Genomic DNA, 27,252 nt, shown 5'->3' with positions numbered 1-27,252 from the left:
CAACCGCTGACGAGTCAGAAGAGTGGGGAAATATAGCCCCTCGTTTGCTCTGAAGGGGTTTTTCACGACCCAAACAGGCCCCGCCCCCACAGTGGGCGTGGCAGCGAGGGGGGGGGACGACGCGCTGCTAGTGCGCAGTTTACCCGCCGGAAGTTCCCGCGTGTTCGCGTCCGGAAGTGACGTCTCACGTCGCTCCCTGCGCTAAGCCCCCTCCTCTGTGGCGGCGGCGGCGGCGGCGGCGGCAGGCTGCGGCAGCTGTAGAGCCGGGCGGGGCTTTCGGCCGCGGCGGGGAGGCGGGGAGGAGGAGGAGGCGGAATATGGCGGACGGCGTGGACCACATAGATATCTACGCCGATGTGGGAGAGGAATTCAACCAGGTAGAGAGGCTCCGGGGGCCGAGGAGGAGGAGGCCGGCGGGGAGGCCTGGCTGGGCTGTGAGGGAGGGAGGGAGAGAGAGGGAGGCTCTGACTGGCTGCGCTCGCTGCAGGCCTCGGCCCAGCGGAGGGGAGCCGCCGCCATTGTTGTCTGCGGCGCTCGCCGAGAGGCCTCTGCCGCTTTCCCGCCTGGCGCGCGGGGGGGGGGGGAGCTCGTGTGGAAGAAGAGAAGGGCCGAGGGAGGGGGGCGCGGCCTAGCTTTGAGTGCGAGTCGCCGCCGCCGCCTCCTCTCCTTCCCCTGCGAGGCCTCGGGCGCTGGAAAACAATGAGCCCGGAGACGGAGCCTCCTGCAGCGCTGTTGCTGGTTGCCCACTTTCCCCCCTCGGGAGGAGGAGGAGGGGGAGGAGGGAGCCTGGAGCCCAGCGGCTCCAGCCCAAGCAGCAGCCGCTTCCCCCAGGAGGAGGCTGCGACGGGGAGGAGTGACAAGATGTTTATCCTCCTTCGGGGAGGCTCGGTCGGAGCGCCGGAGATGAGGCTTACGAGAAGCCGAGGGAGAGGGGAAGCAGTTCCCTCGAAAGGTGCTTCGCAGCACAGCCTCCCTTCGCGCCTCTTTTCAGTTTCCTGATCAGCACGCGTGACGAGACGGCAGACGTTGCCTTTTCAACATTTAATAGCTCCGTTTGCACAGGTGGTTGAAGGCTATATGGGTATGTTTTTTGCAGGCTTAGAAAATAGCAGAGGCTTTTATTCCTGTGCAGTCTATGAGAAATGGGGCAGAAAGACCAAAAAGTAGAGAATTGTTTCTGTCCCGGAACTGTTTTGCCAGTCAGTGTGGAGAAGCATCCAGTTCACTGAGTATGCTGTTTGATGCTGGAAGCTTTGGTTTAGCTTCCACCATTCTGCGTAGTCATCTGTTCACCCATTTTTGTCCTTATTCTCTTATGTAGTCTCAAAAGAGTATTGTGGAGATTTTGAAAAGACTCACATTGAGCAAGGAAGTGTTCCTAGAATGCATTTCTATGCTATTTCTTTTGGAGTAGTTCTTGTGCCTTCTTTTAAAAGCATATTCTTTGCTTTCTCCCATATTTCAATGATGTTTCAAACTCTTTTTAGTTTTCATTTCTGCTGGCGATGGATTAAAAAAGTTAACTGGTGAAACTAATTGTACTAAAGGAGAAAAGTAACTTGAGTATCTGCATTCAAAGGCTGATCTTTTCATGTTATTACAGGTACTGTAGTTGTGTTTAGTAAAGGGAGGGGCACTACATGGATGAATATGCTAGGTCTGCTCCCTATTTGCATTCCAGTTGCTCTGTTCAAAGTGGGGAGCCCCCCGTCCTCCTTGAGGCTTCCTGTGTTATTTAGAACCCTGGAAAATCCAGAGTTCTAAAATGTGCAGGAAGCCTCTGTGGAGACAGGAGGCTCCCTACATCAGTCAATCACCATCCAACTCATGGAGTTTTTGATGGAAACCTACAACCCAGGTGGTGGGTCATAGGGCAAGTGCATCTGTTCCTTCCCCCTCCTTCTATATGTACTGAAGACCTGAAGGGAGTGTAGGTGAACTAGTGTTCTGAACTTATGGAACTGACATACTCCATTGGATTGGAGTCCTTGGCCTTATTTATGTGTTCAGACTCCTCAGGTAGAAACAAATGTGAGGAGAAGCAAGGGGACACTGAAAAGTCCGATCCCTCCAGTGTGTCAGCAATACACAGGTTAAAATCCTTCGTGAATTGGAGGGCAAATGTCTGAATTGGGGAGTTTCTAATACTTGTGAAGGCTTCTGGATCCTCATACCTGACCTTGGCTCTCAAACTCCTGGAGCGCTTTATTAAATGTAAAAAGGATGTACTGGAGGGGACATAGCTTTGCTTCTTCTTAAAATTTATAAATTTATGTTTATAGTCAATTTAAGACACCTGTTTATATGTGAGGAGACGAAACACCCTTTTAGAAGTTCTAGAAGTGTATAGTACTGCAATTCTATTTCTCTGTTTTTAATTTGGTAATACATTCTGTGCTGTCAATCACTTGAAGTAGTACATAATTTAAATCAAAATAACTATTATGTATAAAATATTAATAAAACTGTACAAACTCAGCCAGCTAAAACTTCATTGGCTAACTAAAAGCAATATAGTAGTTGAAAATTAATCCGTTCAGGCACCAAGAAATGCACTTTGAAAAAGCCAGTTTTACTTGGTGGCAGAAGAAAGGAGAGACGAGCAAAAAAATTTATGTGGAAAGCATTTCATGATGTAGGCGCCATCACATAGAAAGCTCAACTTTGTGGTCTCACTGTTTTTAATTCTGTAAAGAAAGGGTTACATAGCTTTCTTTATGGACATATGGTAATGTGGAGGTACATATAAATTGTTCCCCCACCCCCAAAAAAATCTGTGCAGGAGGTGTATGTGTATTTGTTGCTCAGTGTGGATGCTATACTGTATTCATGTGTCATCCTCAGGTAATCCGGCTGTCTAAATTGAAATGCAAATTGAACATTGTTTTTGAAGTTCACTGCACACATTTGCATCTGTTGTAGCATCTACACCTCTCATTTACACTATTGCAGACATAATAGGTCTCTTTGTTATCTGTCTCATCAGACTTAGCAAACTGCAGTTCACCAAAAATTAGAAAGTAGTCATGACAATAATGGAATGAGGAGGGGAGTGTGTAGGTGGGTGTGTGCGTGCTGTTTCCTCATATATTTGGGAGAAAAAATGGGTGCACTGTACTTTTCTGCTGTGAGCAAAAGAGCAAACTGGTGAATAATTTTTGAGTTAGCAAGCCATTGGCAGAGAATGATCCCTTCAAGTCTTCTACCAAAGTTTAAAGCTACTTTTGGCTACTTTGTAAAACCCCCAAAAACTTAGGGAAAATCATCCTGTGTAGTTGGGCTCTTAGATACAAGTTTCTCAGATTGAGCCCTCTGGAGGCCAGAGAAAGATATTTGATGAAATTGGTGTAAGCCACATTGAGCCTGTGAAAAATGAATAAAAGATTACAGTGGTGCTTTAGTAATTAACACCTTTTAATGCAATGGCCTCTTTGACATATGTAATGAACTATAAACTCTAGAATTCTGTGTAATTTATTAAGCAATTCTATTAGGCTATCTTGGTTTTTGCGATGAGTAGGAGATTCATTGGATTAATAGATTTAATTCTTTTGGTTTAGTACTGTTTTGTTGACTTCAGTTACCTCTAGCTTCAAGGTGTTGTGTTTTTTAAACACTGGAAATGAAGTTTTCACTCTTTGTTAATTAATATTTTACTTGTATTTGTAAATTGGTATTTTTAATTGTTGAACATTTTACTGTTTTTTTAAATGTAATATATACTACACTGGAATAAATATTATGAAGGTATTGTATATAAATACCATTAAATAAATAAATAAAGTTCTATTCAAGCCTCTCCAGAAAAAATGAACTAAAAGTATGACATTCAATGACCCCTGTCTTCTAGGAGGCTGAGTATGGTGGGCATGATCAAATAGATCTGTATGACGACGTCATCTCTCCATCTGCCAATAACGGTGATGCTCCAGAGGATCGTGATTATATGGACTCTCTCCCACCATCTGTTGGAGATGATGTAGGCAAAGGATCAGCACCAAATGTTGTCTACACGTATACAGGAAAGAGAATTGCATTGTACATTGGGAATCTTACTTGGGTAAGTGTTCCACTAGTTATTGCTGCAATAGGAATTATAAGAAACTGCATTAACTCAGACCATTGACCTATCTAGTTCACTATTGTCTGGACTAGGTGCAGCCCTCAGAGGCTTCAGACAGACATTTTTCCCAGTCCTACCTGAAAGTTTTGCATGCATATTGTCTACCACTGAGCTGTGATCCTTCCTCTTTTGCTAGAGGTAATGACTGTAAAGTGGACTTTTGAGTTTGTAATCACTGCTTCTTAAAGTCTATGTAAATTAACAAATTCGTTGCTTATTTTAAACATAATTTGCTGAATTATATCACTGAGCATTAGGAATCTTTCCAGTAACTTTAGAAAACAATAAGTCAAACCAACTTAGCTTAAAAAAAGCTTTTATATTGTATGCATCAGATGCACTTAGCACCTGCTGTATTATCTGTTCCCTTGAATAGTGCAGTGGAAAAGTGATAATGAATGGTTTTTTGGATATGGCTTTGCTTCTATTTTGTCTTTGCTATTATGTTCAGAAATGAGATTTCAATTACAAATATTTTCCAGTGGACCACAGATGAAGATTTAACTGAAGCAGTTCATTCACTTGGTGTAAATGATATTTTGGAGATAAAATTTTTTGAAAACCGAGCTAACGGCCAATCTAAGGGGTAAGATTTTTGTTTAAATTCAACATCATTCCCATTTCTGTTCTACAGTGTGACAGGCTGTACAGGACACTGTTTTGTTTTTTTTTTGCTTGAGAGAATGTAGCTTAAGAAGATGGGACAGGATTAGAACAAGATTTAAGGGAGGAGTAGTGAGTTTAACTGGACAGACCATAAAGGAAGTTGAGACTGTGTTGGTCAAGAAAAGGAATTGGTGAAGCAACTGGTTCTGAGTACGGCATGAAAGCAGGCTTAAGAGACAAAAATGAAAGCTGGTTTGCTAGAAGGTTTGGGGTGTCTTGCTAATAGTAAATGAGGGTTACACTTCACAGAGTAAATTATTAGGAAATGTGTGGTAGCCTATTACAGTTGGCTTATATGGGGGGTAGGGGTATTAGGTAATTCTTGAATCAAAAACTGACTCTTAAGTCTTCCTTCTAAAATTATTGTAAAACATTTTAGTTGAGTGATGCTTTCTTAGGGCCCCATCACCACCATACATAATTCCCCCGTTTATTTCTTTACAGGTTTGCTCTTGTAGGTGTGGGATCTGAGGCATCTTCCAAAAAACTAATGGATCTGTTGCCTAAACGAGAATTGCATGGTCAAAATCCTGTTGTTACTCCTTGTAATAAGCAGTTTCTGAGTCAATTTGAGCTGCAGTCCAGAAAAAGTAAGTGTTGCTCCCAGCTACTCACAGTGAAGTGAAAGAGCATGTTTTGGATGAAAAAATTACCATTTTGCAATTGTGGATGTGTTTGTATTTGGCTATTAAGTGCTGAGAATCTGCTGACTAAGGCTTGGTTTACTGAAATGAAATAACACTACTCAAACTATAGGTTCTGTAGACTTTTTAAGAATATTGTAGAAAGACATGGATCTTACTTTCTCTAGTACTACTTATTTTTTTAGTGATAAAAGCAAGAATGATGCCAGCTAATTTGAGTTCCTATACATTTGAAACATCACATTGATAATATAAGAACAGCATAAAAATAAGCCAAGAGTTTTATTTTGAACACTTTTGTTTTCTTCTTTCAGCTACACAGTCAGGCCAGATGTCTGGTGAAGGCAAAGCTGGTCCTCCTGGAGGCAGTTCACGGGCATCGTTTCCACCAAGTAACAGAGGGAGGGGTCGTTTCCCAGGCGCCCTTCCAGGAGGGGATAGATTTCCTGGACCAGCTGGACCAGGAGGACCCCCACCACCTTTTCCAGGTAAAATGTTTTGTGTTATACATTGCTGCCTTTATGTATAGTTGAAGATATTGAAATCTGATTTGCCAGTTATTGCACTTTGTTTCTGGACAGTAAGATTATTTTATATTGACATACATTCTATACTGAATAAAAAAAACCTTAAGTTAAAACACACACAGTATAAAAGAACACTAAAATAAAACAGAACCACAAGTGTATAGTGTTAGTTCTGTTGATAATTGTTGCTGAAATATTGGATGTTTTCATTGGACATTCATCTCTCCCCTAAGTCTATACTCAAAACGCATAAGCTTTATTGTAAAACCTTAGAAACCTATGGTAGTTTTTAGCATTGGCATGTTGTGGAATACAAGTAGCTGGGGTAGATGACACCTCTTACCTTTCCACCATGAGAAATGCCGGATTATTTGATAACATGTGGATTCTTGTTATATTTAATACTCATATCCATATGTCAGTAAGCTTTCTCAATACTCTTTACAAATGTTTCTGTAAATTTGGAGAAAGTTTTGCTAGAAGTAGTAGAAGGCATTATTTTTTCTTTCTTCCTTCCCATTTAGCTGGACAGACACCTCCACGTCCACCCCTAGGTCCTCCAGGCCCTCCAGGTCCTCCTCCACCTGGCCAGGTTCTACCTCCTCCACTAACGGGTCCCCCTAATCGTGGTGACCGTCCCCCTCCTCCAGTTCTGTTTCCAGGGCAACCCTTTGGTCAACCTCCACTGGGCCCTCTTCCCCCTGGCCCTCCACCTCCAGTTCCAGGCTATGGTCCTCCACCAGGTCCTCCACCCCCACAACAGGGCCCTCCTCCACCTCCAGGTCCTTTCCCCCCTCGTCCACCTGGTCCGCTAGGGCCACCCCTGACATTGGCTCCTCCTCCTCACTTACCTGGGCCTCCACCAGGTGCTCCCCCACCAGCTCCACACGTGAATCCAGCTTTCTTCCCCCCGCCAGCCAACAGTGGCATACCTACATCAGACAGCCGTGGTCCACCACCTTCAGACCCATATGGCCGGCCTCCACCTTATGACAGAGGTGATTATGGTCCACCAGGCAGGTGAGTTGCTTTCCTCATTGATAGCATCTTTATTTCTCTTTAAAAACGCTTCAAGAGTCTTAATAAGGAGGCTTGATTTCCTTCAAGGAAGTAAGGTTACATCAGAAAAGTGTTTCTCAAATGTGGGAATAACATTAAACCAGTGTTCCTTAAATGTTTTGAGCTTGGCTCCCCTCTTATGAATGCATGCTTTCTAGGGTCCCAAAAACCATCAGTTCCACAACAGACTGTATAGAGATAATTGATTGCTGCAATGTACATAGCTTGCTGCTGTGTGCAAAGAACTGTGAAGTGGAGAACAACCCAGGCGTTAGGAAACAGAATAGAACAATATACATTCGTACCTTGGATCCCAAACGCCTTGGTACTCAGACATTTTAGCTCCCAAACGCCACAAACTCGGAAGTGAGTGTTCCAGTTTGCAAACGTTCTTTGGAACCCGAACATCCAACAGGCCTTCCGTGGCTTCCGATTGGCTGCAGGAGTTTCCTGCAGCCAATCAGAAGCTACACTTTGGTTTCTGAACATTTTGGAAGTTGAATGGATTCTGTTCAACTTCCAAGGATTCTGTTCAGCTTCCAAGGTACGACTATATGATTGTACATCCTAAAGCTATACTCCAAGAAAGCATCATTGGAACATAGCAGCAGCTTTTGCCAAATCATGCTCACAAATCCAGTGCAAAATGTATCCTTTGCTAAAGGATATTTAACCTACCAACATCTTGACTGACAAAGGAAAGAAGGCTTCAGATCCAATCTCCGCTGCAGGTGTTTTGTGAACTCCCAAGGGGTATGGGTGACTGCACAGTTTGAGAACCAGTGTTTTAAAAACAGTACTTAGACCTTCCTCATTTCCATCAGCTATGTACAGTATTTGTTTTATTTTGTTTTTATTGGTGGCTTCTTTTATGTCTTTAAACAAATGCTACATTTGTAAGCTCCCCATACGTGTGTGTGTATGTGTATGTATAATTAACTTTTTAATGTTCAGCTACTCAAGTTTTCTTCACCAGCTGAAAGTTGCAATTTAATTCCTTTAAAGTAAATCACAGTGTAAAGATTAATATAAATGTATGTTTTTTAAATGAACAAATTTTGGTCTCTAATAAGAAAACACTCTGTGTGTCAGCTTGAGATGTCCTGCTTTACTTTCTGCTTATCCTACATCTTCCTTGCAACTCCAGTGACCTAGAGTAATCTTTGTATGACTACTCTGATGGATTCAGACAACCATATCAGATGGCAGACAATATGAGGAATCATTGAGTTGTTTTTTAACTGAAAGAGGAACCCTGATTGTTGATCAAGTTTTATTCAGGAGATAGTAAAATTCTGTGTCTTCACTCAACTTGCGAGTTATCATTATGGGTGAAATGCTTAGAAATCCCATGATGACCTTACGTCAGCTGCTGTATCAGTTGTCTACATCCACCTTTTCTTTTCCAGACTTACATAATAAACTCCTGTTGGCTTACCCTTTGCTGCTAATTTCCCTTTGTTGCTGTTTGTCTTATGTTCATGTTATACCACATTTTTAGACATTTATAGATTGTGATATATAAGAATCTACTTGCATGTTGTGGCATATAACAGAGGCTTTGTTGGGATAATTTTTTGTCAAATAACCTTCCTAGTCTTTTACTTGAGAACATTGTTTCTAGCTTTGTTAATTGGTTCATGGAATTACTGTCTAAAATTTAAAATGTTATCATTCAGCTTTTTAGAAATTTAGAGCATTTGGCATAATAACTTGGAAGACTATGCTGAGAACCCATAGTTTATAAAACCAAACTTTTTAATATTTTGTATATCAAGATAATACTCTAATAAACAAGGGAGGGCTGAGGGGGTTGAAAGCAGAAGTAGAATCTCTGCACATAATGTCCAATATTTTTATGATGATCTCAACTACAGTCCATAACTATATTTAAATTGTCAATTATATATCATAGGCGTTTCACTGGAAATAACATGCCCATAAGAGAACAATTACATATGCCATTGTATTGGAGACAAACGAAAAATAATACTCAAAACGCAGGGAGGTATGAATTTTTAGACATTTCCTCTTATGCTAAATCAGCTATAGGATCTTGATCCACTTCTTGCTCTTAAGAGGATAGCATTGCTTATCATTCTGCATTTTCTTTCTACCAAAAGAACTAACACTCGCAAGAAAACATTTCTTAAAAGCACGTAAAGCCATATACTTTTATAGTGCTGGAAGGAATATGGAGAACATAGTCCAGTTGGTGTTCCCCTGCTGATCGGAGGTATCCATCAGCAGAACAGGAAGAGAGGCAACTTTTGGCTATTCCTCCTTACTCCTTAGAGCTGCTGCCTCCCCATCTGCTCCAGAGGGCTGGGGAATTGAAGACTGGCTGATATAATTTCCTTCCCATTCATCTGGCAGATGTCTTCCATCAGCAGGTGAACAGCAACTGGTTACCACCAGCAAAGATTAAAATCTCATCCTAAGGCATGACTTCCTTTCTAGCTTCAGTCAAATATATTACATTATCTAGATTAGTGCGTGCCAAAAAGAAACTGGAGGAGGAAGTTGGGTGGTACATCCTGAGGCATAGTAGAGGTGCCTGTAGGAGGAGAAAGGCCTTCTCTAGTCTTGTTGTCATTCTCCAGATGTTCTGTTTAAAGCAGAGACTGGCAGATGTTGCAGAGCTCAAGGGGGCATAAGCAGAATAAGTATGTTTCTGTCACTAACTTCAGTTAAGTAAATAGTTAACTACTGGCACATTATGCTTATGTTAAAAGCATGAATATCTTTAGAGAACAGAGCATTCTTAATGCTTGGCAACATTTATTCATTATGTTCACTATGACAGATTAGAGTATATGTTGAGGACAGAACTCTTTGAAAGACTCATTTACTGATTTGAGCAGGCTACAGATCTCTCTGCCTCAGTGATACATATACATGCTTGACAGATTTGTAACTATCTGTTGGAGCTTTCTGAAGATGGAAAGCAGAACATAAGTAGATTATCTGACATTTCACACTAATAACAGAGTTGTTGCTGCTGTGGTAGTGTACTTTTTCTCTCTAGCCTGCAGGTTTTGCATTGTAAATATCTTGGTTTAGAAAAAGCTTCCTCTGATTTGTTGTTTTGCTTAAAATTGCATACTAGAATTGTTAAAACAGTTGTACTTCCCTAACTTGCTGGAGGTAAATGTTTTGAACTTGTGTGTGTTTGCAGAGAAATAGATGCTGCAAGGACGCCTTTAAGTGAAGCAGAATTTGAAGAAATCATGAATAGAAACAGAGCTATCTCTAGCAGTGCCATTTCAAGAGCTGTATCAGATGCAAGTGCTGGTCAGTACATTTTCTTTATGATTGTCTGATGTGATATCTAGGACTTTCTCTGCATGCATGCATGCATACATACATATGCCTATCCACTAAAATAATCTGATGAGGCCTTTCTGTGTGTTTCCACTTTCTAAAATATAGGTGTTGGGAGCACATGACCGGCCTTTTTCTGTTGTGGCAACCAGAAAGTGAATTCACTGCCATTGGACGTTAATTTCTCTCCCTTATTTTAGTGTTCTGCCATCAGCTAAAAGATTACGCTTTCAGCACATTTTTAACTATCTGTTGCTTAAAATAATACTTTTCTTAGCTTTATGGGCTATTTTTCTATAGCTGCTTTGTAGCTTTGCTTTCTTTTGCTGATTATTGACATTATTGTAACTTACTTTAGTTATGAATGCCACCTGAGCACTTCATTTTGGAATTGGAAAGGTCTAATATAGAGCATGTGCCTAGATCCTTCAAACAGCAGTAAATGTGTGGTTTATACCACTTCCGACTGAATGTGGGGCCTACATAATTGAATGCTCCCCTACCAAAAAACGAAGTACACAGAGAAAAGTAGTATATCGTGAAAATGCTAGAGCAAGAACACTTTTCCATTCTATTTTTTCTAATGTAGATGGTCACATACTGTATGGAGGACTATTTCGTCATATTAGCCTTCTGCTATAGTAGTCTGGCTCACCCATCACATTAAACCATCGTTTGAAACTGTGGTTTAATATGAACAAGCAGCATGCTGGTACACGCTGCTCAGAAGTTCTGTGGCATTCCTCTTTTCCACTTTTGCTACTACTGCACCACAGATGAAACAAGCAAGTGTTTGGCTTGTCATGTTGCTTGTGGTTTATTCAGAGAGAAGCAAATCATGAGCCCAAGTTTAGGCAATGTGACAAGTCAAAACAGTCTAGTTTGTTTTGTCTGTGGCATGGCAGCTGAGGAGGTAGGGGAAGGGTGTCATGGGAACTTTTGAATGGCATGAACTCACACACTACTCGTTCACATTAAACCATAGTTTGTTTTTAAACTGTGGCTTATTGAAATGTGCAGACCAGGTCAGTATGAAGTGGAACAATCTATGTTTGAAACAGTTGAAGAAGGCTGGACAATGGGAAGGGATATTCTGATGTTAAGGATTAATTAAACTGTTCATTCACATTGTTTTATCAATTTTCAGCGGAGTATGGAAGTGCTATAGAAACCTTGGTGACTGCAATTTCATTAATTAAACAGTCCAAAGTATCTGCCGATGATCGTTGCAAAGTACTTATTAGCTCTCTGCAAGATTGCCTCCATGGAATTGAGTCCAAGTCTTATGGTTCTGGGTCAAGGTAAACCTTTTGTATAAAAATGGGGGAAAGTTTTGGATAAAGTTCCAGATAAGAGTTGTGGGGCTATATTAGGGAATGGACCTAGTTAAGTCATTCAATGTACTTAAGTCTATGGATTTTAGTGGGTCTATTCAGTGTGTGACTTGGATATCACTTAAAATAATTAACTTGATGTAGCTCTAGTTTTTGTAAAGCTTAATTTCATGGTTAGGAAAATGCAGGTGTAATTGGAAGGTTAGTTTCTAATGAAACCACGGTTGAACAACTTCACAGTATCTTAAAACCTAATTAAACTGTTGAAAAAACCATTGTAAGTTCTTAAAGTGACTTTTATCAAGGAGGGACTCAAATTACAATAGTAGTAGGAAAGTTAAGAGTAGAAAAAGCATAGAAATTCCATTATCTTGAACATCAGTTGGGCTTGGAATGGAATAAATTTCAATTCTGAACATCTGTACCACACTCATTAAAGGAATTTTCTGTCCTGCCTTTTGGCTTTGCAAAGGCTCTTAATGTAGCTACGAGATTTAAAAGACAAAAATAGAATAAAAGTCATGAAATCATATAAACAACATTAGCAGCAGAACTATTACTTAATGATAATATCACAGTGAACCTAATTGCCAAAGTTCATCTAAACAATTTCTTTGTATCGAGACAGGGTTCTTCATACCAAAGGAAGCAAACAAATTCAGTGTGTTGTGTTTATTGCAGCAAAATGTTGCAATTTGAGAGAATTAATGAAGTAATTCCTTTTAGAAGACGTGAGCGATCAAGAGAGAGAGACCACAGCAGATCAAGAGAGAAGAGCCGGCGCCACAAATCTCGTAGCAGAGATCGTCATGATGATTATTACCGGGAAAGAAGCCGTGAACGTGAGAGACATCGTGATCGCGATAGAGACCGCGACAGAGAGCGCGATAGAGAACGAGAGTATCGTCATCGTTAAGAGGTAGGTATATTCATCTTTTAATGGTGCTTTAAAAAACTTTTTATAGTTTTATAGAATAAAGGTTTATGGTATGTTATATTGAACACTTTCCTGATATTGATGTTATATTCAGGTAAGTGTTAATATCTTGTCATTTCTCTTCTCTCCCCCTCCTTTTGCTAACTGAAGAAATACTTTCTGGTGTGTGAAATGTGTTTGTGTGATTTTGCTGTTTTAATGGCAGCCTGGTACTCATTAAATTTAGCAGTTCAAATTTACATGAACTTTCTTTCAGGCTTTGGGGTACCATTTAGCACAGTGGTCTTGCCTACATATATCTTTGCATGGTAACAACATGCCAAAGGTGGCTACTGGGAAGGTTTTTGATGGCACTAGTGACCGGGGTAAATTGCCGCCACTCTTGTAGTGCAACATGTTGTGACATTGCACTGATAGTGGAATCTAGTATATAGTCCTATGAGGTGCTGCATTATTTGAAACAGAATCACATAGTTAGGCCACAAGTCTATTTTAAATTGCTTTAATCCAAGCATTTGGCCTTTGTTTTATATTAATCATACTCAGAGGAAATACACAAATTGTGTAATCGGTACCTAAATTCCTGTATATCTCAACTTTATGGATTATTTAACACATGGATCATAGCCCATTTTCAGTTGCCCACAATATACATCAAACCCACAAGTATTCAGACCTTAGGTGTCGCTGTTACGCTAGGGTTTCCTGTTCCTCTTAACGCTGGTTTCCAGAATGCAGGTTATACAGTTGCATATTCAAATTAATAGATATTGAATGAAGTTCTAGCTGTTTTGTATTGTTTTTATTGGAAAGCCTAGTACCAAGATTCAAAGAAAAAGACTAATGAATTTCCAAGGGGGAGTAGCTTTGATTTTTTTTCTTGTTTACAGTAGCCACCTAATGTGATATGGCAAGCCCTTTTTATGGTATGGGTGGTTTGCTTTTAAAAGAAAAACAAAAATCCCACTGGCCTGCCCATTCCATTAGGCTTCTAAAGTATAGCTTTGGATCCTGGCCTAGGTGTCAGCTAAAAGGGAAACATAATAGTTTTGAATAAGTTTTATAATTGGTCTAAAATATTTTGTGTCCTTTGAGTTTTATAACCAGCATGAAGCTGAAATTACTATTTTATATAAAACTTTCAGTTACAAAATTTGTAGCACATCCAAGCTTTTCTCATTAACTCTTGATGTTACTGTTAAGACAGAATACATTTTCTTTGGTTGTAATCAGTGATGACATTGCCCATAAGGTAACAATGGGAATCTTCAGTTTGATGATGGGAGTTCTTATCGCAGACACTTAAAACCAAAATAATGTGTTACATGTTTAGAAATCAGTGCCAGAAATATGAAATTACCTTCACAGTCACAGACCAGTATACACCATCATTTCTAAGCATAAAATTTTATGTCCCAATCTTTTAACTCTGGAGGAATTAATTTGCATGACTACCAGGGTATTGTGAGGGTGACTGAAGAACCGTGGAATGTTTAAAACACTAAAGCAGTGTTGGGTTTTGTTTTAGAATAGCTACATTTTCATGTTTGTGTACTCGTACACTACACACATGGATATAAGTCAAATTTGTCCCATAACAAAATAAGCAGTATTTGATTTTGATTTGAAAAGGAATTGGGATGTAAAATGTCTGCTACAAGGAGAGAGGATTTAAATGAAGTGTTGTGTTTTAATCACATCACTGTAAAAAAAAAATCTGTTCCTTAAAATGGTCTTTTGTTTCTGTAAAGTAAAACCTGTGTTCTCTTGTAGATGTTTATTTTGGGCAAAGCTTTAAATTTCATGTACTTATTGTACTTTTACAATCTGTGCTGTATGGTGCAAAATTAATATAAAGAAAGTTGAAGAAACAGTCATATTCTGAGGTGACCATAGAACAGTTAGCTTAATTTACTTTTATAGACACACACACACAAACACACAGTTAAGCTTATAAGGTTTATTTTTCACTACTTATGTGAGAGATACAATTTTCCATTCCAATTTGTATGTTCATCTAAAATTTCATTACACTGTCTTAAAGATTATACTTTTATAACGTTGGAAGGGTAAAGGTGACAATTTAAAAATCATAATTTGATTTTTACCCACATCTATGCCCCTTTAAACCTAGACACTGTTGTGCAGACTAGTCACTTTATTGCTATAATCTGATGAACTATTGTCTGTGTTCTCTAGTGACTAAAGATTTAAGTAGATATGCTGTGCTTCCAGCAGCAGAATGACATAACTTTTCTCCCTATTATTTGTTGAATTGGTGAATGATGTGAAGGTAGTTCATGAAGGGTTGAATCCAGAGAAATGTCCATGTATCATGGCTGGTGGAAGCTTCCACCCCACCCCTTGTGGGAAGGGGTCATCACTGAATGGGGTGAGTTCTAGCATGACAAGCTGGGACCAAAGAAGGAATCTCCAAAAAGCAGGCAGAGATGACTTTGTAAGCGGGAGTTCTTGCTTATGAAGGTTACTTCTGCCCAGATTACTGGGCTCCCTCTTTCCTCTCTGTCCCCCACGCCACAATCTATTCCATTGCGTAATATCCCACAACTGGCAGGGGAGCCTGGGGTGGGGGGTTGCAGAGGGTGGAGAGGTCATCTTCCACCAGCCCCATTATTTACACATTTCTCCAAATCCAACCCGAAGTAGAATTTATTGTTGAATATTTGTAGCAATTCACTAAATTTTATCTGTAGTGGAACAGTCAGATATTTTGATCAGTCACATTGGGGAGCACTGTGAGAAGTTTTGCACTACTTCTTTTGCAAGAAAGTCCATGGAACAGTGCAAATGCATGTTGTTTTTCCGCACAATATTTTGGATCCAATCCATTGTCACCCTCACTTTAGTATATTCATAGAGATGAGCTGAATCTCTGAAATCAGATGTACCATTCCATCCTTCTTGTTTGGTGGTTATTGAATGGTGCACTGAATGATCCCATAGTGGGGTTTCTCTTCCTTTAATATGCTTATACTTCATGATGTGTGAATTGACAACATCTTTCTAGCTACTGGGTTATTTTGAACGTGTTCATGAAACTCTTATCATTTTTTGTTACGTCTTTTGTATAATGTCAATATAAAAGTACAAGAAAATTGTGAATATTTTCAGATGTACCTATTTTCTTGTACTGATCTGCTAGAAATTTCGGCAACTTATGTGCAAACTACAAGCAGATCATGAACATGTTTGTGTTGGGTCATATTTAGAGCAAACGTTAGCAGCAAAGGTTGAATGTGTAGCGATAGAACAGTAACAATCTTAGGACTGCTTCAGACATGAAAACTAAATAATCACATGTGATAAGGTACATACTGATCTCATGCTTTATCCTAAGCAAGTGCTCTTCTGTAGGAAATTCATAATGATTGATCTTAGGCTCTGATGTGAATAAAATAATACATCAGCTAAACTGTCAGTTTTTAGAAGTCTAAATGCTACATACTATTTGTTAATTTGTGGTTATTAAAGTCAAAGTAGATTGGTATGGAATTGAAAAAGAATGAAGCACCCTAATGTTGATTGACCTGTATGTTGAGTTTGAGCCCCTTTTTTGACATAACACTTTTCTGTATTCTGTTCTCAAACCACCATAAGCAAAACTCTTCAAATGCTAAGAGTTGTTTTAGTGTGCCACCCAAGAGGCCTGTTTGTATAAAAAGTGATTTGTTGTTCTTTTTTAAGTGTGTTCACAAGCTGTCTTTTATATGTGTAGTAAGAATACTGAAAAAATATTGTTACAAGTCTGTGTTCATGAGAGGTAATTGAGTGAATGCTCCTGTTCACACCCTGTGATGTGTGTTGAAAATATGTAGTGTTTGTGAACATGGTTTACCCTTCCTGAGCCCACCTTCTATCCACACATTGGACATTATGCAGGTATGAAATCTAAGCCCATAGGTCAAATCTGTGAGATCCCAGCCTCTCAAAAACAAGCAGTGAAGGTCACACCACTCCAGTCCCACTTTGCACTGTGCATACACTCTATACACATTAAGGCATTGAAGTAGGGCAATTATATGTTGTGTGTCAAATGAATACAACAATATTATGAGGAAGTTAATTACTTTCTGTAAGGACTAGTTTTATATATTTTCCTTGGTTTTAAAAATCTTCATTCCTAAAATACATGTTGCTATTTGTATTTGAAACTCACATTGTTTTTTTGAAATTCATTGTAGGAGGCCATATGGTTAAACATCATTTTTGCTGTAACACATTTATTTATAGTATTGATTGCACTGCTGCTATTTGGAGCTCATAGGTTACAAATTGCATTTGCACAGTAAATAATTCAGTAAATAATGCAGATAAAACCACCTACCATTTCTGACAAATTTTTAGTGTTAATTGTGAAATAAATAAGTACTTGCTGGTATAGTGCATAATCCCCAACATGTTAAAATTTGTTGTTAAGTTTGTGTTATGGGCTTCATGAAAATCCAGTTTCCTCATTGTCTGTTTTTCATAATCGTTAGTTAGTACAAATTACTTTGTTCAGTAGATGTACAAGAATCTGTATTGAAGATCCTCAATCCTTTCTAGTTTGAAGTGGCTTAATTTTTGTGATGGCAGGGTATTGAAGTTGTTGGGAAACCTTATTTGGGAAGTGACCTGGCCTGAAACTCTTGTTTATTGTGGTTTGAGAACAAATTGTGTTTTTTTTTTTTTTTTAAACAAAGAAACTTGTGTATTCACCATTTTACTTGTTGCAGTCTGAGTTATACTAGTCTTTGTCATGCCTCAGTGTGAACATATATATACAAAATAGACTATAACTAAATTGTGACATATGCAAAAGGGGAAATGGCTTTTATAGCATACCCTTAATGAGAGTATTTTTGTGCATTGAACTGGGTTGTCACTACTAAGGGTTTAAATAATGTGCATTTCTGACTAAATGTATTGTAATGCTACAAATCTGCAAAATTCCTGTTACTAGAGTAAGTGGAAGTAGCTTCAGAACTGTGATCCAAATTTATTAGGCAGATTAGCACATTTTTTCACTTGGAACACACAACACTAAATTGATAGTTTTTCCTGTGTCTAGTTAGTAAATTGAGTAATAATATGGTTTTATGAAAGCTTAAGCAGCTGGGGAGTTGGTTGAATGCATTTCCCCATACACCCCTAAGATGCTGTTGAGTGTTAAGGTTAGACTGATACACATATTAAGCACAATAGTTGCAGGGGGAGAGATGCCAAAATATGAAAGACTAGTTATTAGAAAAATAGCTTGTTGTAAATAAAAGTGCAAACCTAAAGAGTCACAGAATATTGACTTGCAATTTCAAGTTGTTGCATCAGTGTATGATTGAAAAATAAGATTTGTGTCCAGCGCTGCAGCTCTGCTGGTGCAATGGACTTCTGTCACACAACAAAGTCTCTCTTTCTAACTTGTCCCCTCCATACCCACCCACCCACCCTCAAACTCATATCTGGATTGTTAGGGGACCCACCAGAGCAGATTGGGGGTTGAGGAGAAGTAGAAGTTCCATTGTGCCAGCAGAACACCGCTGGTGTAGCATTGGATGCAAGCCGAAGTTCTTGTGTTATAATATGAATGTTAGTCTCTTTTGTATGAAGTTCGATTTACAGATATGGACTTTGAACTTAGTGAATAAGATAAAAGGGAAATTCATTCTCCTGCAGATATAAAAATAAACTAGGTTTAGGGGTTGTGTGTGGGCCATCAGTGACCTTCACCTTGCATGAATTTTCCCCTGCCTCTTCTCTGTATTTGGCCTACAGACCTAGATTGTTGCTAGTGCAGGGGACACTCTTCAACTCATTTTTGACAACCTAATTTAATCAGTGTTCTCAGGTGACTTTTGGAGCACAAGGATGATTCATTTACCTAGGTTACAAATGGTCATTGCTAACGTAGATTACAGTGAGGGGGGGGATTGATGTAAGACAAGGAATTGGCTAGGAGGGGTCAGGAGATGCATGTGATCTTACTTCCAGTTCCTAAACCAAGCTTATTTTTATATCTTTACTGAGGTGATTTAGTAATAAGGATTGCTTGGGTACTCAAAGGAGTAGCTAGGGTTTTATTGCTGTTTAGTGATGTTAATTGCACATCCCTTTGAATAGCAAAAAAGGTCATTGCTTTTACAGCTTCTATCTGCATATCACACCACAGAAAAAGTTACCTTGTGAACACATTCACCCAGTTAAAATGTAAATTAAAATGTTCTATAATTCAAATTTATAATTTGATTTTTAGACACGAGACAATACTTTGTGAAGAAAGGAGACTGGTTTCCTACAAAACTCATATTAAAAATCAAGTTATTGGTGCTTTTTAATAATTTTAACAGGAAACTAGAACAACTTCACTGAATAGCAATATTCATGTAAAGCTATTAACTCCTTGTCTAAATCACTGCAAAAAGAATTTATGCTTGTAGCCTATTTTGTATTATACCATTCATTTGGGTGTAGCTATTATAGATTACTGCAATGGAATTCAGTAAGTCTTCACTAACCTATTTATGTTAAAATACTTTTAAAGAACAGAATGTGTATCAGTTCATGATAATCCCTAAGATACTTTCCACATAATGAAACCTAAAATTTCTTGTATTGACAGTCATTTAAAAATGTATTTACTGTCTCAAATGAAAACTGCTACAGACACATAGCACATTATGGTACAACAATGACATTCTTTTTTCCTGTTCAGAATTCCTTTAGAAGCAGTAAAGACACTTAATACCAACAGAATATAAGAGTGTTGCAAGAGTGGGAAATCCCAGTATGCAGTTTTGCAGCTGTCATTTCACTCTTCTGAAACTGAAGTGCACTACCAACTTGTTTTTCAGTTGGCTGCTACTGAAGAACAATATGATTCGCCTTACTGTTAAAAGCCAGCTTTAAAAGAACTAAGGATTTGGTGATGTCAAAAAGCAGAATACTTAGTCATTACTGAATACTTGAGAAACTAAAGAAATTATCCTAATCCTGCATATTGATTAGTTATATAGCCTAGACTTTATTAAAAACAGTATGTGGGAAGAGGAAAACTTCTGAAGTTCTCATTATTATCATAAATTTGTTTTCTAATCTAAATAGTTTTTTTCCCCCTAAGGGTGACCTTATGACAGCTGCATACTGCTATATGTTCTGACTATATTAATATGCCTGAATTTGAAATGACTTATTGATGTGCTTCTTTGCAAATTTGATTTTAAGCTATTTTAAAAGCTTTTGGAAATAGATGTGAACCACTGAAAAATTACTTACTGCGTTGTAGTTATTAAAAGTTTTGCATCCTCCTAAACCCATTTCTTGGAAGTATGTTCCATTGGGTTCAGCATGGCTTACCACTGAGGAAGAGTGCGTAGAGTTTAAGGCTGCACTCTTCCTTGGGTGTAAGCACCATTGAAATTAGTGGAGCTAGCTTCTAAATAAAGTTGGGAATGGAAAATGTATGTTTAAAGTTATCTGAGTAATGTTTGTGCATATGAGCTATTATCTATTTACTGTGGTTTTTACATAAGTAGTTCTGATTCTTCAACGTGATGGTTTTTAATACGTAACTGTTTACCCCTCCTCATATCTTTGGCATAATGTTCTTAAGGAAGGCTCTGTGGCCATGACTGTTGTAGGCACTACTTGCTTTCCAGTATGCATGTATTAACCTGCATCTAAGGAAACCCTGATTGAACTAGGGTTCTCTGATGCACAGATATGGGTAATTGGAGATGCAGGTATGTTATCCATACAGTCATACCCTGGTTTTTGAACAGCTTAGTTCACAAACAACTTGTAAGTCAAACGTCACAAACCTGGAAGTAGGTGTTCCAGTTTGTGAACTTTGCCTCGGAAGCTGAATGTGCGGCGCGGCTTCCGATTGGCTGCAGGATGCTCCTGCAGCCAATCGGAAGCCAGGCCTTGGTTTCCGAACATTTCAGAAGTCGAACAGACTTCCGGAACGCATTCTGTTTAAAAACCAAGGCATGACTGTACTTTGTTTCCTAAGAGTAGTGGTGGTAGTATATGCAGCAGTAATGTCAATTTTAGAAAGTGTGGAGCTTCCTTTAATCTTATTGGCCAGGATCCAAAGAACTCTGAAAGGTGGCTTTTGAACTTGGGTTCCTGCCTCCACATCACCATCCCTTCACTTTGTGTACTGGGGCAAGTTTCTTTGGAAACAGGGAGATTTCAAAAATGTTTGTGTTATAACATGCAGCTCAAAGTGGTTTTTTAAAAAAATGTATAAAGAAGCCCTTCGGTTTGCCTAAAATAGCTTTTTGGATCCTGGTCATTGATTTTAGTGTAGCTTTCATCCCATGAAAACTTCATCAATGTCTCTTCCAAAGCACAGAAATACGCTAATAGTTACAAGATGAAATTGTACAGATCTCTTGCTATAAAAGGTGACAGTATTTGAACTGGTCTAAACATTCCAAAGAATGGCAATCACTAATGTGGCTGTTGGTTATAAACATCCTCATGGAGATTCTAACCAAGTAAAAGCTGGTCACCCATTACCTCCAGCCATGCACCAAACTGAGCCATACCCCCCTCATTTATTTCACATTTATATTTGAGTATATGAATCTGTTATTTGCTGCCTCTCTGGCTTCCACTAGTTATTCAATACTGAATGTGGACAAAAGGGTGAGATCAATGTAACAATTTATTTTTGTGATAAAGTTCTGGCTTACGTTTTTTGTGTGTGCTATTTAGCTGTTGCATAGCTTCATTTATGATTTTACAAATCAGCTAAAACTAATGTAATACACCAATTTGGCTACCACATTATTCTTTGTTTTTTCTTATTTTTGAGCAGATGAAATGTTCCTCTTTACTAGTTTTGTAAAATGGAACATTTTCTGTAGTTATCAATGGCTGTGCTTGGGTGCCAAACTAAACCACATTTCAGTGTGATGTGAATAAATCTAGGCAAGCCTCAGGCCCATGCACACTCTCCCCCCCCCCCAATCCCTACTACATGGTCAGAAGGGGAAATGTAAAGGTTTCCACTTTTGCTTAGCACAGTTGCCATTCTATCCAAACTGACAAATTATGGTTTTCCATTGGCTTTTTTGAAACAAGCCAGTGTGAAACAATTGTAGTTAAGTGTGTTAGAGTGAAATGGTAAAACTGGTTAAGTAAAGGTGGAAGTGAACTCTTCTGAACTATTATTCCCAGTGGAGAAATGCATGTCTAAGGCTCATCTAGACACTTTCATGTCATACTGAAATAATGATTTAGCATGACATCTGAATGCTGCCAGTGATTAATTTTTTCTGCATTGCTGTAAATTTTTGGACTACTTTCTTGAAAGCTGTAGTTTAGATTATTTTCGAGCCATTAGCAGCGGTCTCATTATTTACATTTCCATTATGCTGAAATTGGCACACGATTTGTGTATGTATAGTTAAACCAACATTTTTTGTTTGCTGTGGGACGTAGCAAAATCTACATCACAAATTTTGACACATTACAGCTGAAGGAAGAGGAACACCTCACCAGACAAGAAACTTAACTTCACGGAAAGAGGCTTGTCCAGCAGTTTGCTTCTTGTGATCGAACAGAGCCTGTAAAGATTCATGGATAAAATGAACAGGAATAGATCTGAATAAGGCAAATCTGCATACATGGTAACCAGTAGCTCTCTTACCTTTTTATGTTGCTTAGCTGTTTTATTTGAAGGAACCTGTGTGATTTAAAACGTATAGCTTTTTGCAACTTTATTACTGGTTATATACATTTGACAATTAAAATGTGCAAGCAATTGAAAAAAGTCTAGTAAATGCTTGTTTTTATAGTAGTTCTTGTTTAAATGTTCAAATGATAATGTCTGTAAAGAGCATCAATCTGATTACAATAGATGTAGTGTTGTAATAAACTGTTTAATGGGGCTGATGTGTAAAGCTGTTCCAAGTTATTTGATGTTTACACCTCAGGGAGCGTCTTGTGTTCAGCAATATTTAATGGTGTTATAACAATGTCTCTAACAAAACATAGCATATTTTTTGCATATGCATCAACTTGTTGTATTTGCTGGATGATTAGCAGTTGTCAAACACTTGATATTGATACTAGAATAATGGTTACATTTTATTTTAATTTGTAGCTTTTTTGCATAGATGGCTTGTGAATTTGCTGAAAGGTGCGCAAATCTGTAAAAACTGTAGATTAACATTCTGTAATAATTCAAATAGACTGAACTTTCTTTAAAGAATATGAAGTCTGAAGTTGAATTCTGGTTTACTGAAGCCTGTCTGTTGCAATATGCAACACTCAATACTTTGTTCAAGCATACAATTGGCCACTTTTAAATAATGCTGCAATAATTTACAGTTTTTAGTGCTAATGCTGTGTCCTGCCTCTAGAACACTAGTCATTCTGTACCTAGATATATATGCCAGTTAAGTAACTGAAGAAAATGTTTCTCCTTAAAAATAATAATCAAGATTTCAAATAAGCTTTTTTGAGCAGCAAAATTCCCTGTCCATAAAAAGAAAATGTATACATATCCCTTGTATAAATAATAGTGTAATAATTTGTCCTAAAAAATAGTTTGTGATCTAATGCACCCCACAAACTAAAGAGAGCACATTTTAATCATAGGTTTAGCACATGTTGCTTGATTGTAGACTGTTTGCTTTTAAAAATATTTTTTTTCCCAAATTTTGCTAGTTCCTGCCTACTTTCTAATTATTTCAGTTATAGTTTTAAAAGTTTGTTGGTCAAATATTTGAAGCATTATGACATGTAATACTCAGTAAAATTACTTGTGGTATACGAATACTTGGGTATTAAATTAAATGAAGACCACTTTACATGTTTTAATATCAAACTCAAGTTTACCATCAAGCATACCCTTAACAGAACCGTGACCAATCCCAACTTCCTAGCCAGTGCACTTGTGTAATAGATGTGTTTACAAACATGTTCGTCACATTCCCAATTTACTTATTTAGGTGTACATATAAAATATTTTAACTGTATAACAAAGACACAGTGTATCAGTCAGACCTTAGAGACATGTATAAAATCACACTGTTTGTGTTTTACCAAACATGGAAGCACTCAAGTTACCGTCTCAAAGGCTGTATCCCAATACAACTAAAGATTTATATAGTTGAAAGAATCCGCTTGACATTTGCAGAGCTCAGGTCAATGCAGCTGATTTACTCTTTCCTGGCCAATATTGTTTGACTTGTGTTTAATAACTGGAGTAGATGGTTATTTTAACTATTAGCCATTTTGTACGCTGAAAGTTTTCTTATGGTCCATTCATGCTTTGTTAATAGATTTCCTAATTTACCACGTTTCTTATGTGAGATGTTGGGCTTACTTTGAAATATTATTTTGAACCCACAATGCTTTACACAACTTGTTTATCTGACAATAACGCCAAAATTCATTTTATTCTTGGGTTTGATTATACACAGAAATCAAAGTGAAGTGAAGCGAAATATCAGGGATTTCTCATTTGCATGACTTTTTAGTCCTACGAAACCTGATAATGTATACATTGGGGTTGTTTGCTTTGTGCAGGGATGAATGTGAGTTCTGTCTATGGATAACTCCAGATAATCAGGAAATTGGATGTTGCTGCAGTACCTTGCTATTGTATGTCCATGTTGGGGTGGTTGTTCCAACTCTAAGCAATCCAACGTAGTATTGCTTTTAACTAGCTGGGATGTGGGCAGACAATCTGGATTAAATTGTACTGGAAATGGCTCAAGATGGAGGAAAAACAGGTAAGTTAGGCGTGCAAATGCTATTTGAGTAGTAATTTCAAATATTCAGTAACCAAAATTAAAATAATTTAAAGTCATCATTTAGCTTTCTGTATGAACCCCGGAGATACTGTTGTGTATTCATTGTCTTACATTTTCTCCTATAGCGATTTCCATTGCTGGCAATGGAGCTGCCAAAAATCAAACCATGAAATAACTTTTTGATATGTGTAGGCTGAACATTTAACTTGTGTAAGTAGTAAAGAGTCATAGTAGTTGTCTTGTGAGTAAAACTTGTTTTCTCAAGAACTCTTCTCAGTTTTCTCAGTAATTTTTTTAAAAAGGAGTCCAAAGATGTTTAGACAAAAAAAGTGAAAGCATTTTACTTGTGATAATCTCTAGAAAGAAGTTTGTGCATTTATCTCCAGCCTGATAAACAATGCTCCTGATGAAATAATATTGTAAATAGTTACCAGATAGTAAACTAAAATCTGAGTAGTGTCTTGGTTGCTACTGCAGTGGGCTTTGGTGGCTATATTAAATCTGTTTCTGTTAAGAAAATGTAAATAAATTTCAGGAGGTACTTAATAATCTGTATATAGGTTTTGATAGATAAAAGTGATAGCATTAATAGCTATTTTAAAATAAATTATCTGACTGGTGGCCTCCTCCTGGATAGTTGTGCTGACATCTGCCCACAGTAGTATTGTAATATAAGTTTGCAATGTTGTGCAGTGTTGCAGAAGTTGCTATTTCTGATACTAACTAGAAATTACAACTGGCACTGCAAACCAAAATAACTTTTGACTATTCACTGTCTATTTAGTTGTATATTTGAGTGCTTTCTCCAATAACATGAAAGGCAAGCTTTAAATGTCCTGTGTATTGATTGACTTCAGTTAAAAAATCCATGTAAATATTGGACAAGCTTTCATTTTTCACTCATGTACAGTTTAAGCAAACTTTTCCAAGTTTTATATATAGGATCTTAGTCACACTGTTTACTTGGTAGGTCTTTAATGATGCAGAGAACATATAGCCTTAAAATGCAGCTTTAAAAAGGTACAGCATTAAGCATCCTCTGTAAAATTTACAATTTTCTAATGTTTGAAATATTCATAGTTTTTAGTAATCTGAGAAACATGTTAGTAGAATAGACTGGAGTTTTTGAAAATAAGAAAATTATTAAAAACCTGATTTTTAGAAGGGAGGAAACAAGCAAGATGCTTTAACATGTTAGGAGTATTTTATATATTGGACTTTAGTGCTCCTTATAATTTTATACACACACAGGAGCAATCACATACATATCCTAGAATCCATGAATCTCATTTCAAGCTGCTCTCTCTCTCTTTGTAGTTGTCAGCTTTTAACTTGAAACAAAAAGAATGCCACTGCCCATAATAATGTACTGTGTACTATTTAAATAGCTTAGCTTTCAAGCCTTTTTGGCTCAATATCCAGTTGAAAACCAGGTTTAGTCAACCATCATCAGGTGATCTAATTCGTGTCAGCTGAGAAACTTTGTGTTGTATCCAACCAAAGCTCTACTCAAGAGTAGGCCCATTGCAAATTAATGGACCAAAAATCAGTAATGTTCATTGATGTCAATGAATCTTCTCTGAGTATGACTGGTGTTAGAGACATCCCTTGTATCCAAAAGCCTATTCAGCATCCAAATTCTATTTGGCTGTAATGGAGGAGGATCTAGCACTAAAACACGTCTGGGCACACCTGTGATCTCGTCTTATACAAGTAGCATTAAATGGGTGAGTTTTCTGACACCACATTAGGGACAGTTTCTCACTTCAGTACTTGAACATGCTAAGCATCATTTTCAAAACCTTCAGCTAAAATACTAACCCAAGTCACCACTGAGAGTAGCATGTTGTACACTCTTCTTTGGGAATGAATTTCACATTAATAGGTTTTTTTCTGATTGACTTTATAAGTGTAATACAGTGGTTTACGTTTATTCATTGCAAGTGTATTGCATTTAAAATTCATTTTTGTCAGTGTTTTATTTTCCAGAGTGCCTGTGGAACAACTATGTTCCCTTAAAGATTTTTACATGATTTTGGTTGGGTTTCACTACATTAAGTTTTGCCCAAATGTGTACTCGCAAATAAAGAATAATAATACCATTTGCTATAGTTTGTAAACAGTTGCTTACATTACAGGTTTTAGGTTTATTGGTGTGCAAGCAAACCTTTTTTTTAATGGGCAATGGCTTTCTAATACCTGAAGGCTCAAAGAACATCTTGGTAGTGTTGAGTTTCTGGACACTCAAATGTCTTCAGAAGGTAAGAAGCGGGTGTCCTTTCACATTAGCATATGTGATTTTTTATTTTTAAAAATGCCAACTCCATCTCAAACTTTGGCTTGTCAAAATTCTTTTCACTTCTATATTTTAAATTAAATTACCTTTCCTTCCAGTCTTTAGGCAACTATTAGGAATTTGCTGTCCATCCATTTATTGGTCTTTAAACTGCAAAAGAAGTAACCTTGTATTGAAGAAAAATAAAGTGCATTTTTATGAAAGCTTAAGTCTGCCTTGTATTATGTTTATGCAAAGTATATGGCATTTTAAAAAATTAAAGTGTACAGTATTCAATAAGATTGTGGTTGTGAAATATGAAGCGGTTCTTACTTGGAATGAAAAATGACACCTGTTGAACAAAGTAGCTTGAGAGAGAAAATGGAAACAGTAGCAGGTTATGGTACCTATTAGTGACAGGTTTTAGTCTTCATCAGCTTCTGCTGCTGTATAGAAACAGCCAACTTGACTGCTATTTAACTGCTGGAATGGGAAAGCCTCAGCTGTTGGTAATATATACTAAATCAACAAAGACCTAAGCAGCTTACCAAACACTAAGAACAAGTTGATTGTGTAGCCTTATTGGAGTTCACCG

General features: G+C 37.9%; 1 protein-coding gene across 5 annotated transcripts; it reads left to right on the top strand.

Moving 5' to 3' along the window:
• The first annotated feature begins 218 nt into the window (after positions 1 to 218).
• Positions 219 to 26,881, top strand: CPSF6 (cleavage and polyadenylation specific factor 6). Of its 5 annotated transcripts, none has more exons than XM_081877740.1 (11): positions 219 to 377; positions 3,851 to 4,060; positions 4,606 to 4,709; positions 5,234 to 5,379; positions 5,748 to 5,921; positions 6,485 to 6,980; positions 8,935 to 9,027; positions 10,198 to 10,313; positions 11,491 to 11,644; positions 12,407 to 12,596; positions 22,096 to 26,881. In XM_081877740.1, the coding sequence occupies exons 1-10, from the start codon at positions 318 to 320 to the stop codon at positions 12,591 to 12,593; spliced, it is 1,740 nt and encodes a 579-aa protein (XP_081733866.1). In that variant the 5' UTR covers positions 219 to 317; the 3' UTR covers positions 12,594 to 12,596; positions 22,096 to 26,881. The 5 variants fall into 5 exon arrangements, with proteins under 5 accessions (XP_081733866.1, XP_081733864.1, XP_081733865.1 ...); XM_081877738.1 differs by having other exon boundaries at positions 12,404 to 12,596; XM_081877739.1 differs by having other exon boundaries at positions 12,404 to 12,596; positions 22,062 to 26,881.
• The last annotated feature ends 371 nt before the right edge of the window (positions 26,882 to 27,252 follow it).

The sequence above is a fragment of the Podarcis erhardii genome, assembly GCF_964252035.2.
Source record: "Podarcis erhardii genome assembly, chromosome: 10".
Taxonomy (NCBI): Eukaryota; Metazoa; Chordata; class Lepidosauria; order Squamata; family Lacertidae; genus Podarcis; species Podarcis erhardii.
This window is presented reverse-complemented; position numbering and strand designations above follow the sequence as displayed.

Bases quoted from the DNA above. Each gene is read 5' to 3' on its own strand.
- CPSF6 (XM_081877738.1), top strand. From the start codon at position 318: ATGGCGGACGGCGTGGACCACATAGATATCTACGCCGATGTGGGAGAG. The intron at 378-3,850 runs GTAGAGAGGCTC...CCTGTCTTCTAG, and splicing joins TGGGAGAGGAATTCAACCAG to GAGGCTGAGTATGGTGGGCA. The intron at 6,981-8,934 runs GTGAGTTGCTTT...TATATATCATAG, and splicing joins GATTATGGTCCACCAGGCAG to GCGTTTCACTGGAAATAACA.